Source organism: Protopterus annectens, chromosome 9.part0 (assembly GCF_019279795.1).
Source record: "Protopterus annectens isolate FY-2018-M chromosome 9.part0, PAN1.0, whole genome shotgun sequence".
Taxonomy (NCBI): Eukaryota; Metazoa; Chordata; order Ceratodontiformes; family Protopteridae; genus Protopterus; species Protopterus annectens.
This window is the reverse complement of record NC_056743.1, coordinates 861440531-861454496: the sequence shown is the minus strand read 5'-3', so window position 1 is coordinate 861454496 and position 13966 is coordinate 861440531. Positions and strand designations below refer to the sequence as shown.

The 13966-nt window shown below is 40.7% G+C and overlaps 1 protein-coding gene across 1 annotated transcript in view; it reads right to left on the bottom strand.

The window, feature by feature from the left end:
* LOC122811614 (nuclear factor 7, brain-like) overlaps positions 1-13966 on the bottom strand; it is a 167663-nt gene that overhangs the window by 114454 nt on the left and 39243 nt on the right. Inside the window, exon 3 of the mRNA XM_044083578.1 lies at positions 1212-1445. Within this exon, the coding sequence (XP_043939513.1) occupies positions 1212-1445 (234 nt within the window). The remainder of the gene's footprint in view (positions 1-1211; positions 1446-13966) is intronic.

Sequence of the window (13966 nt, the reverse complement as noted above, 5' to 3'; positions counted from 1 at the left end):
CTAGGCTTGTAAATGCCCTCGGGCAGATAGCCTAGTATGAACCTATGAACCTATGTATACCCCACCCAGAAAGAAAAAAAAAATAGATGAGGTCGTACCTCTACTTCAAGGTAGAAATGGAAAAATGAGTAAGGGCACATTTCCCTCTCCATCCTTTTTGAGAATTACAGCCCAAAGACTACTGTACCATACAGTAGAGGAATAGCTCCCAGTAAAGTCATGGCACAAAGTAGAGGGCTAATTTGCCCAAAGGAATTCACTGGTGGTGGGAGGGCAGAGCTTCATCTAGATTGTGCACAATTACTGCTAAATGTGCCACTGGGAATGGATGGAAAAAATACGCTCGTCAAACAGAGATGAATGGGAATTCCGAGTAGGACCAGACAACACAGTTCCTAACAAACTGGTAAAATTATTTAATAAATTATATGCAAAGTTCTTTAACTGCATTATATCACCTTGTCAAAGACACCCTGCTATATGAGCCTACATTCACCTCATCCTTAAGCAGAAACTCACTGCATCTTAGTACATGTACCATTGTCAATGGTTTAGAAATGTCACTAAATTCTGATGTCAAAGCCCACCGCAATCACAGAGGTTATCAGATCTGATGTTAACTGATGGACACCTTCTACAGTACATTCTTTATTCAACAGGTTATCAAAGGAAACCTAAAACAAATGCAATGTTCCACTCAGAATAATGTTCAACGTAATTTGTGCAGGATAAAAACTCAGCAACAATCAGATCATTACAAGTTCACTTGGAAAGCTCTGTCATGTTTTATCCTGTTCTGGCTTTACTGATGCGAGACTGAGCATTTGAGACAACAAAAAAGGGCCTTGTATCCAAATGCTCACTGGAGATGAAGAAAATCAGAAAAATAACATGCAAGACAAAAGACCACAAAAGCAGCAGTACAAGTGTAGGTCAGATTACACAGCACTGCCAGTGTAACTCAGTGTTTCAGCTTTATACCACCTTAACCTTGTTTTTAGGTCCAATAAGTGCCAAGACCATAAGCTATAACCTGTAACCTCTGACTTGATTTCCAAGTTTAGCTTATCCCCAAGACCAGGATAACCCCTATGAAGAACCTGAGAATGAAAACCTCACATTTCAAGAGCTGCACAGGGAAAATAGGACCGTCCCACAACACTGCATTAAACCTGTATAAAAGGCAGCCTTCAGATTGCCAGTAATATTACCTTTAGAAAGGCTATATCATCCTGCTCCTTGATCAAGGCCTGCAGCTTCTCCATCTCCTGCTGCAATAAGCAGATCTCTCTCTCATACTTCAGGACTGCTTCTCTCATTGGAAACAGTATATACTCTTCCTGCTCCTTCACTTCCTGAATTAGTTGTTGTTCCTTCCTGGTCAGGAACTGGTGCAACTTTGTGAACTGGGACCTCACATGCTGAACCAAATTATCTGAGCTGTTCTGTGAAGAGAAACAGAATGGTTATGTTACTCGGGATATCCTAAGTTTCTGTAAAATTACACTCTAGGCATTTGTAAATAAGGGCTAATCTCATGCATCTTATGGCCAATAAGCCTAGAGTTTTGCCCTTAAAAATAAACTTCTGAAGTACAACAAGGAGATGACATTTCACTAGATGTTAACGAGTACTCCATGCAAATGTCAACATTTTCTTATTGTACAGTGGTTTTCCTGCCATTTAATCCAACTCCCAAGGGAATGGCTTACACAAATAAAAAAAAAATGTAAGCATAACGTTGTTCTTCTAAATATACCAGTTTCTATAATCTCTCTGAACACCACTTTGGCTTTCTGTGAGACAGTTCAATTGTGTAAGTTAAACTTACCATAACAGCACGTGTATGATTAAATCACTGTTGCCATGGCCATTACACTATGGGATGTATCCTGCTAAGGATGCCTTACATCAAGACAGTCTAAAAAATGGGCCTATCGCACTGTATATCCCCCTTAATACAAGAGTACTGTTAGTAGAAGAGTGATGCATAGGTACATTAAAACCTGGAGCTTTCCTGTCTTAAATAAGACTAAAGCCTAATGCTCTAAATAGTCACATCAGAAGAGCAAAAGAAAAAAGGATATTTCACCCCAGCCACCAAATGTGCAAAAAAGGGGAAGGGTGTTAGTAGTACAACAGTCATCTATTTGAATGTCTAGTATCATGCAAAGTTCTTTTACAACTGTACTGTGTTCCTCATTAGATCACTTCTGCAGTAGCCATTACATTATGGAACGATTGCCAAAGCTAAAAAGGGTGGAAGGAGGAAGACCATAGTGTAAATTTCCTTGAAGAACAGCTCCAACAAAACTAGCCCTGGCTTTGGAAACTGAGTCAAGCCTGTAAGGTTTTGTGAAAGTGTGAACATTGGACCAAGTAGTTGCCTCTAGACTGCATCCAGAATCCAATCCCTTCCAAAAGTCTCAAAAGTGACCACAGCTCTGGTAGCAAAGTCTTGACATTCTGAGGGTGATTTTTTTTTTACATTCCTGGAGTACCAAAATTGAACAGAGTATGAAAGCCATCTAGAAATGGCCCATTAGATACTGGCTGACCTTATTTTTTAGCATTACACCACACAAAAAGTTAGACTTTCTAATGATCTTTAGTTTTGTCCAAATAATGTATTAGCTGTCTGTAGGCATCCAGGATATGAAGAATCATTTCTTCCTTGTTTTTTGAGTCAACAATGAACACAATGAATAAATTACAAACCTCCACTCTTCCACAGCCACCAAGTACAAATAATGAATAAATGTCCAAGGAATACTAAAGGTGGCACACACCAGAATATCCAAATATAGTCACAGTCCAACGCAGTCTTCTGATAAAAGAAGCAGGTTTATTGTAAAACTGGTAAGCGCTTTCACAAATCTATTGTTTGCTTCATCAGACCATCATGCTATATAACCCATTACAACTTAAATACTCAAACACTAAAAAAGTATATTCAAACCAGCAAATCATACATCTTCCTCTCCATGACCTCACTGGGCACATGATAATCAACATTTAAAAAGCACTAACCTATCTAAAAATACATATAATAAATGGACGTTGAGAAGGTAAAATCTCCAAGAACAAATGGTGCATAACAACAAAAATAATGTAAAATGCAAAAGTAAAAAGCACCAAAACACGGCAACGTGCATAAAAGATATGAATTTAATATAACTGGTAAGCACTTTCACACAATACTGTGCTTCATCAGACCAAAATTTATTATGCCTGTACAATTAAAATGTGCTGAACTGCTAAATTCCAAGCAATCCAGGTTAGCCTGCAAAGGAGGTAGTATCTTGCCCGCCACCCTTCCTTTCTGTTTATGCACTACATAGAAGTGGTGTTGTCTGTTTTTGCTAACAAAAGTCCAGGTGCCCAAAGTTGATTTAGTGCTTTCAGAACACCTAACAGGACCATCGTCTCCTTGAGGTTTGTGTGCTTGTGTCTGAAATGCACCTCCCAAATTCCCTAGTCCTTCACTCAGGCAAAGCCGCCACCAACCCATCCCCCCCAAGCAAAGTCTGTGGGGTCTGTGATGACTGACTAAGTGGGAAAGTGAGGAGAATGGGGGAAATGGCTTTACCAAGATTTACCATCAACTGAATTCTTTACTTACACAGCTGAGCTCAAGAATGTGAAAGGACAGAGGATGTGGATGCAGACATCAAGTCCAAAGGGATTTTTTGGAACCACTGAATCTTCCTCATGTAGAGTCTGTCAAAAGGAACCATGAGGATGGATGAAGTCGTAAAACCAAAATTCTTCATAAATTTCTTTCCTGTAGACATTCTTTTTGTTGGAAGGCACTAAGAAAATTAAGATAAGAAAGCATTTTCTCGGGAAGAAGAAGGCAGTCATCGCATACATGTCTAGAAGAAAACCTAGGAAGATTATCCAGACAGAAAGGATCACCTCTTTATATGTATTTTGAAGTCCAACTTGCTGAGAAGATGCATTGTGACCTGAAGGGATGTGTGTGTGTGCCTTGGTTGGAAAAAGAGGCAGTCATCCAGCTAAGGGTATATACGACTGCCTTGCAGTCTGCAAACTGCTATGACTAGGGCCAGGCACTTGAAGACTCTTGCAGCAGTAAAGAGACCAAAAGGGTAAAAAAGTAAACTGAAAATGAAAGGCAAACAGTCTAAAAAATATATGCGTTAGGGAGGTTAAGCAAAGATTGCTGAATATTTGCAATAACTGACAAAAGATATTTTGACATGTATTTAGCAAGCCACTACCCTAAAGATCAAAGTGGAAGAGGAGTAAACTTTTTTGCTAAATTTATCAGACACGACTATTATTGTCATTTAGGACAGTATTTCCCATAGAAAATGTCAGAGTACCTCCATCTTCGTATTAAGAAATAATGTTGGGTCTTACAGAAAAACTTGAATATCTGGCACTCTATAGAACCTAACTGATTTCTTTGAAGTTGGGGGCTGGGAATTTAGAGAAACTAATGCACCCATGGTGGGATGGCCACAGGTTTAGGACCGTCCATGCCAAGGAACACGTAATATTTCTTTTGAGGGTCGTTCACTTCTTTTCCTTCCTTAAAAAGAAAAAATTTTTCATTCTGCAAATGGTAACTCCAAAGGAGATTTCTTCATCTGAGGAATCTGAAGAAAGAGTACCTGCAGATTCTGATTTAGAAGATGCGGACGAAAATATTTGTGAAACATAGCCCAATCCTTCCTGATCTCATTCAGAAAGAATTTCTTCTTCAGAAGAGTAAGAAGAAGCCCTTCTCCTCTTAACCACAGTGTAAGATGAAGATGCTGGAAAGAATACTTGAAAGGTTTGGATGAGGTTACCCTTTAAGAGAGGAGGGAGTATGAGTAGGAGGTTGAGACAGGGGTTTTGTCTTCTGGGCATGCTTCTTCGGAGTCTCAAGGTACATTATCTTTTATGAAGCCATAGGCTGGACTTCCACGAGGGATCCACCAGCACCTCTTACTAGTATTTGGTGTATGCCTACAAACAGTCTGAAGAGATGTGCATACTTCCAGGACCCTAGCTGCCTCTGAAGGGGACACACAAAAGAGCCCAGGAAAGCAAATTGATAGTCAAAGCACTGTTTACTTGCTTCAGTGGAGTAGTCAGTCTCAAACTGCATAAGACAGATGGATTTCCAGGTTCCATCACCCACTTCCTTGTCAGTTTCTTTTCCTTCTTAGGCTGAGAGTGAAGTTCCACTGTTGGGGAATTAGACAACATGGTTGCTCTTGACAAATCTCTTCATATGTTTATTTCCAAGGTAAATTTTGATCGAATTAAGCCAACTCCTAACTGTTTTAGGTATAACAGAGACAACTCTAACATGGCCTGAAGTCATGTTCTTCAACCTGGCAAAAGCATAAGTAGAATATGTGTCTTTAAAGGGAATTTGTCTCGCACAACATATGCCCTTTCTGACAGACATAAAAGGCAATTTCTTGAAAATTCCAAGTCCCCAACATTGTACTTACCGACTGAGGTCTGTGTAGTTGAAGCTGACCGCTGGTACTATGGACTGCTATGCTGATGAAATTCTGCATTAGCATACTAACAGCAAGGAAGTTCTGAATTTTGGCACTCTAGTATGTCTCTCTTACACCATGTATTCTTGTGTTAAGGGCAGATACTCAGTGCGCAAGGTAGGAGCCTGAAGCTTTGCAGACTGGCTGGATATATGGCAGGATATATTACACATTGTAACAGTTACTGCAAAAGAGATCTAATGAAGAACATTACATGTTACTTCCTGTTGACACTTCCTCATTAGTGTCTGTTGCATCTTACAGCAATTCTCTGAGAAAGATAAGAATGTGAAATGGGGAGGAGCTGCTGTCCCAAAGACATTTACAGCTTTAAGAAAACAAAGCAGCTACTAACAAATACATTCTTAAACTTGGGTAAAGACTGCAAAGTCAAATAAGTGCAAGTCATAAGTGACACACGACAAAATTAACTTCTCAGCCAAAAAGCACCCCCTGGAACTAAGCTTAAAGAAAATAGTTATATTTAAAAACTTACCTTAACATGACTGATTTCCTACAAAAGCAACAAGTGCATTAACAAAGTAGCTTAGAAAGCGAATTCCTAGGTAGATACAACAGAAATAAAAAGGAAGTCATAGGAAAAGAAACTGACACTATACCTGAAAAAAAATCTCAAAACTTTCAATGTAAATAAGTGGTAAAGCAAGATCATCAAATGTACTGCCCTCTGATATACTATTACAGGAGGATTATACTGAATTATGGGACGAAGAAACCCTGCTTAGAAAATGATATCACTTCAGCATGGCAGTCCTTAAGCCTGTCCCTTGTCATTTTAGGAACCAACAAAGTTGGAAAAAACACTCAAAATTAGTGTGTTATTTATACCTCAGACTACCCAGATAAGAAAAAAACTTTTTTCCAAGTTTTGGGTACTGGTGTCAAAACAAGCTACGATTCTCAAGGACATTTCAGATAAATGCTAAATGTCCAGTGAAACCAACTCAAAGGAGCACATACTAGTAATTCCAGAGAACCTCTTGTTCCACTATCTGTGCTCCTGACCTTGACTTAAATCCTCCTAATACACAGTTACACTGTACATCTTGTTTCTTTCAAATCTAGTTGATTAAATTTAAAATTTCTTATAAAATGTAACTAAAGGTCTTTCTCCGATTTGAATCAGGGTTGTGGGAGAGCTGGAGCTTATCGCAGCACTCAGTACATATAAGGCAGAGAAACTAGTCCTGGGTGAAATGCAAGTTCATTGTAGGCAGCTTGTAAACATTATTTGACCTAATTACCAAAGGCTTATGCATTTCATCTTTCCAATAAATTCTTGTAACTACACCCACCACACACAAACAAAAATAAAACCCAATGCAGCATTGCGAAGTTAGCCTACATTACATTCAGCTCATATCTGACTGCAACAATGGATTAGCCTGTACTACATTAGACTTGAAATAATCTGAACTTCGATGATGGATTTTAAGCAAAAGGAATGGGCATGAATCACAACACTGAATTTGCAATAGCAGCTTTGGCTATACGAACAATAAGGACCAAAGCCATGAGCACTGGAACAGCTCTGCACATTTAGTTTTCTCAAGTTACTAAATCCAGTCCACAATTTTCATAGTGACTGTCCTAGCAGAACAATCCAATTCTGGACCTAGCAGATGTTAAATGAATAAATGAAAAGTGCTGGCAGGCAGAGTATCACAGGCACAAATCACTCTGGTGATGATGAAACCACAAATATTTTAATGGTAAAATCGACAAATGAACAAGTATAAACATGAGCGCTTTCGTTAAACAAGTGTTAACTTCATCAGACAACATTAAAATGCAAGACAACCATTATAGACATGTAAAAACACTCTTCTACTTTCGGCTTTTCCCAGTTAGGGGTCGCCACAGCGGATCACCTGTCCACTCATGATTGGCAGTAGAGTTTTACAGTGTCGAATTTCCAGCCCGGCGCCCAACCTTCCACACAAGGCACACACACACTCACACCTAGGGCCAATTTAGAGTGTCCAATCCACCTACAGCATGTCTTTGGGATGTGGGAGGAAACCAGAGCACCTGGAGGAAACTCACGCAACCACAGGGAGGACATGCAGACTCCGCACAGAAGGCACTCCAGCCGAGGATCGAACCGGAGAACCTCTTGCTGTGAGATGGCAACGCTAACCGCTGCACCACCACGGCCGCTACTTGGGCAAAAAAAGGGAGGGGAGCTAGCAGCAACACTGAGAAAGAACATTAATTAACCTCTTAGTGACTGAATCACAGTAAAAATTAAAACAACTTAAATCCAACTGAGACTTTGTGATTGAAAGTTACTAGTCACATACTTGTATCATAAGAAGTTATAAACAAACAAATAGAAAACAGAAGAAAAAAGTTAAAACCAAGTCATTTTAAATTAACACATTAAATATTCATATGATATAAAAACATTTTTGGAAGCTTAATGCCTACAAAAGTGCTTGTACTGAAAAAATTGTTCTAGGATAATTAATTCCTTTCTAGGGCTTTTAATTTCAATACAGGTGAGATAGACTTCCTGTCATTTATTCCGGGCCATCTGTCAGCCTGTAATAAAATTTGCCACCTTAACTCCTTTAACTAACTGGAGTCCCCAGAGCTTTTTTTCACTTATGTCTACGTGGTCAATTGCCATAAATGTGAAATTGTGGCCAGTATTGTCTTTGGTACATAGATTGGTACTAGGCTATCAGCCCTAGGGCCTATACAAGCCTAGCCATAACAAATCCCTGGCTATTTCTTCCCACATTATTTATTTTCCTGGACCCCTGTCTAGCAGGGCGACTGACGTGATCCCTGGGGTGAATTTCCTTTCTCCCATCCAATCGTCAAGGTTCATCTTGAAGAGGTCCAAAGAGGCACTCTGCTTGACATGTATGGGCAATCTATTCCAGAGTCTGGGGAGTCTCTGGGTCAGGAACCTATCCCTCCAGCATGTTTTGTTTATTGTGATGACAAGGTTTAGATCCCTGGAGCGTGTAGCTCTGAGGGATTGGGATTTCTTTAAGTGTAGCATGTCCAACAGCTCTGGGTTTGACATGGCCTTGTATGTTAATTAGAGATCGCCTCTGAGTAGACGATATGCGACAGAGTATAGCTGGAGTTTTTTAAGGCGGTCAGCGTAGGGCATCTGCTTTAGGTCTGCGATTCTTTTAGTGAGGTATTTCTGAGGCCTTTCCAGTTGTTGCAGATGTCTTGAGAGGTACATACCAAATGGGGCGTTGTATTCTATAATGGGTCTAATGAGGGATGAGTACAGTGGGACAATGACCTTCTTTTTTCTGGATGAAAAGCCCTTCGTGATGAGGTGTGCCACATAGAAGGATTTCCTGACTGTTGTGGCGATGTGGCGAAGGTGAGACCACTGTCCACCTGTGTCCCTAAGTCTCTTATCACACTTTGTGTTTAGTGTACTGCCACCTATATGGTAATTCATGGATACATGTTTTTTTCCCAAAGGGGATAACTATACATTTCTTGGCAATGAGCTTGAGCCCATGGCTCTGGCACCATGCATCTGCTTCTGTAAGGCCCTTTTGTAGAGTATCCACATCATTTGGGGATTCAATAATGGCTCCCAGTTTGCAGTCATCTGCAAACTGTTAGCCAGAGTCCCTTAGTGTTGACCTGTACTTCAGAGAAGTAGATGCCAAACAAGAGCGGCCCCAGGACTGAACCCTGAGGTACTCCACTTGTCACTTGTCTGGAGCTGGATTTGGAGTCGGCTACTTTTACATTGTGGGTTCTGTCAGTAAGCCATTTAGCAACCCATTGGGTGACATAGGGATTAATGCCCAACTTAGTAAGTTTATCTATGATGCCAGAGTGGGGGATGGTGTCAAAGGCCTTGGCAAGGTCTAGATAGGCTGTGTGGACCACCTTACCCTTGTCCATGGCTCTGGAGACTGATTCAAAGAAGTCAATCAGGTTCAGGAAACAAGATCGGCCCTTCACAAACCCAAACTGGGTGGGGTCCAGTGTTTGAAGGTTGCCAATGTCTTTGTTTATAAGTTCCATGATAATACACTCCATGGCCTTGCAGATAAGGCTTGTCAGACTGATGGGACGGTAGTTTCCGGGATCCAAGGTGGATCCCCCCTTGTGGATTGGGATAACTGTAGCTCTGCGCCACTCAGTGGGCACGAAACCTGAGGTGAGGCTATGATTAAACATGACACTTAGGTGAGGTGCCAGTTCATATTGTAGTTCATGTAGTACTCTGCCCGGGATGTCATCTGGTCCCATGGATGCTGTATTTTTGGCTTTAGAGAGTGCGTTTTGTACCTGTGTGGCCGTTATTACTGGAATTTGGCAATCTTCCGGTATTGAGATGGGCCATTTAGGGGGTGAGAGGGGGGTGAAGTTGGCACTGAATCGATCTGCCAGGATATTGGCAATATCCTTTGGATCAGTATATTTAATGCCATTCTGTTTTAGCTCAGAGCAGATCTGAGCATTGCCATTTAGATTCTTGACATAGTTATAGAATGCTTTGTGGTTGTCTTTGGAATCTTTGGCAATTTTATTTTCGTAACTAGCTTTGGAGAATTTTATGAGGAATCTCAGTTTCTTACTGAGGCTAGTAAGGGGGTTTTTTGCATCCTGGGATTTTCCTCTTTTCTGCAAAAGTTTCTTCCTTTTGTTGTAAAGTTCGTTTATGGCAGGGGACCACCAGATTGGCTTCCTTTTTTTGGATGAGAGCATTTTGGTTCTATTTGGGATGGCACGATTCATGCATGAGTGGATGTGCTCGTACAGTGCCTTAGTGTAGGATTCAGCAGTTGAACTTTCAGTTCCCGTCTGCATGGGTGTTATGAAGTTTGTCACTTCTGACTTGAGTAGCATGAAGTTGGCTTTGGAGAAACTTTTTATGATGGTTTTTTTACTGGTGGGGGGGGGTGGGATGTGGATGTTAAGTGTGATTAGCATGTGGTCAGACCTGACTAACGAGGGGTGACCACAGGTATGGAGCATTGATTTCCCATGTTGGTAATGACCAGGTCTAGGATATTGGAGCCCCTGGTGGGACTATGGATTAGTTGATCCAGGGCGTTGGAATTTATTTATTCCAAGAACCGTTGCGCAAAGGTGTTGGGACATGAGTAGTTTTCCCAGTTAATGGCAGGGTAGTTAAAATCACCCAGTATTAGGGTGTTTGGTTCTATCTTAATATTTTCCAGTATGTTTAGAAATGTGTAGTGAGAATCTTGGGGTATGGTGGGGGATCTGTAGCAAGCTACAATTTGGATTGCATTCTTACCTAGTGTTAGTTGCACTTGGAGAATTTCAGACACATTGTGTTGACCAACTAGCCTGGTGGTGTGAATATCCTTGGTGAATACTGACACTCCTCCACCTTTAGTGTTTCGGTCCTGGTTTGGTGGCCGAAAAGTGTGGTAAGAGTTGTAGCCTGGCATTGCAGGGGTGCTCTCTGGAGCCTTGAACCAGGTCTCAGTTACTGCACAGATATTGATGTTCTCCATTTTTAGGAGTGCCTCGAGAGAGTGCATTTTGAGGTTTAGACTTCTAGCATTGAGTAGCATTACCTTCAGATTTTGCATGCTTGTACCTGTTACGATGGTGGTTTTGTCCTTTGAAGTTTGCCTAAAAAAGGCACTACAGGGGTGGCAAGAGCCTTAGCCAGTAACCTGAATCCCAGGGGCGACAGGTGCAGACCATCTCTGGCAAAGCATCGTGGTCTGTCAATCATGTCATCCCAGGCAGACAGATACTGGATCCCCTTTGAATGACACCATAAGCTTAGCCAATTGTTGAAGTCAATCATTTTATTCTTATATTGTGATATCATTCTGGGCGAAGGCAGGATGCTACTCAGGGCTAGGGTCATACCTGCCTGGGCCACATGATCCGAGAGCTCTTCCATGTCTCTTTTCATGTAGTCCAGGGAGGTACGTCTCAAGTCATTCACTCCAACATGGACAATGACAGAGTCATATTTGTACTTGTTGTGGAGTGACTTGAGTGCATGCGTTATGTGGCGGATCCTGGCACCCGACAGGCAGCTGACTGTAATTTTCTCCTTATTCAACCTGGTGAGAGGGACATCAGTGTGCTGGACTATAGAGTCACCTATGACTAAAGTGTTAGGTACATCGTCTTGCCTTAGGGGCTGTTGCTGGGTGGCACACTGGTGTTGTGAACTATGTGACACATTGGTTGTGATTGGTGCTTGTTTGCGTTTCAGCTTCAGAGGTCTTTGTTGCTTGGGCAGGTTACAGTTAAGGGCCTCTGCATATGTGGATTTAGTGTTGCTATATGTGGGTGTTGGTGGTACAGGTTTAGAAGGCCTATGTGTTGCCTGAGATGTAGTGTGGGTGTTAATCTTCTCCTCTTGACTGTTTAGCACAATCTTGGGAGGAGAGAGCTTTGCTTCCATTTTGGCTATGTAAGTGCATGTCTCTCTAATGCATTAATATTATTATTATTCTTTCTTATAGCACAGTTGTGTTCATAGATTCTGGTATTAAATTTCCTTTGTTTTGCGTACATAAAATGCTAGGCATCGGTCAAGTGGCCATGTGGACTACAGCCTTGGAGTGGCAGTTGTATTTACCTTTTACATAGTGGTCTATACCATTCACTGTAAATTTGCTACCCGATTTCAGCTTGTGGCACCAGTTACAAGACTCAAATTTGTACATTCCTACATGTCCTGTTACAGTGTTATTAAAACCTTTCCTCTAAACGTCTTTCAAGTTTGAGTCCCTTCTGTATGTCACTATAGGTCTCGCTCCTATTTGTGCCCTGATGTCCAAGTCATCCATTAAAATGTCCCAGTTCTTATGAAAAATAGACAAAGTAATATGAGTCGGAGTTGAATGTGAGCTCCATAAATCTACAGAAGGAACTTTTCCAACATAGGTCTCCCCTCCTCAACTTCAGAGGGACTGCTGTATAGCATATTTTCTCCAACTATAGGCTTAAAGTACCCTACTCTTCTTTTGCCTATCACTTCCTGCATAAGCTCATTTCGCATATCTGCTGGATACTCCCTCCTGCTCGAACTAGCTGCCCTTTAACTACTGACCTCTTCTGGTGCTTGGGGTGGGAGCTAGTGTAATGCAGGAACGAGTTTGAGTAGGTTTCTTTCCTATGAAATCTAGTTGCATATTTTTCATTGTGTGTGTCTTTGTAAAGATGGACATCAAGATAATTCATGTAGTCCAGATTGATCACCCAAGTGAACTGTAGGAATGTAGTTGTGGTGTTGAGGTAACCTAAAAACTCTAGAAGGGGAGGTGATGTTAGAAGAACTGAAACACTTGAAGCGGAATGGATCATAAGGCTTAAGGCAGATATGGGACATGGCCTAAATGATCACATTCCATTGAGACCCACCCTAGACTCGACCCCTATGTAGATGAGTTTTAAAAGTTTTAAAGGTTTTACTATTTTTAGATATATATATATTTGGTATGTATTTTGTGTACGATTGTCCTTAGTGTCTTTCACATGAATTTATGTTAGTATTTATATTTATGCATACTGCATATATATTTTACAAATGGTATTCACTCATGAAATGTTGATGTTTCTTTAAATGATATACAAGTCATGTGATATGTCTAAATGGTATAAAATAAATGTTTTATTTAGTTGCAGTTCATTCACCTGAGGAAGTTAATTGTGAAAGCGCTTGTGTTAGTCTGACTATATTAAAACTGGTTGCTGGAAACTGGAGCCTGGTCTCTACAGATTTATTTGTTTCATTGGACTGTTTGGATTTATCTATCATTATTGTAGAGACGCCTGGGATTTTGTTGGTTTTGGCTGTTGTTGCTGTTGCATTTTCTTTTTGTACCAACGAAACTAGGGTCATGGCTACCGGTGTTGAAGACATGGAATTGGAATACAATCTCGCTGTTAAGCATGCTAGTATTGACTTTACAGTGGGCCATTTCATCTCTAGGGTATGTGCGAGAGTTAATCCTTTACTGAACAGTGTGACTTACCCAATGTGGACTTTTAGTTTTTAAGACTGATATCTTGTCACTAGAAAAAGATATGTTCAAGTTAAAAAGATCACAGTACGAAAAATTTCACCTCGCGGTATGTGTACGGGAGAACATTATTGCTCAAGGTTTAAGAATCTTTAAAATGCCCGCTCAAATTAATCGTGATGCAGCAATGCTCACTGAATGGCAGAAACTAATTTTAACTACTAGCGCAGGTTATCTCCGGTTGCTAATAGCATCGGCAACAAGAGAAATTGATACATTAACTGCAACCATTAAGAATAAGTATAATAGTTTAAATGAAAAGTATGGGACTGATTTAATGTCGAAGCATTTGAATGACATCATTGAAAATGCTTCAGTGTACGCCGGGAAGTTGATCCAAATTAAACTAAAAAAACCTCAGAGAGATCGTAATGATTTCCTGAGTGGCAATGTATTTACTTG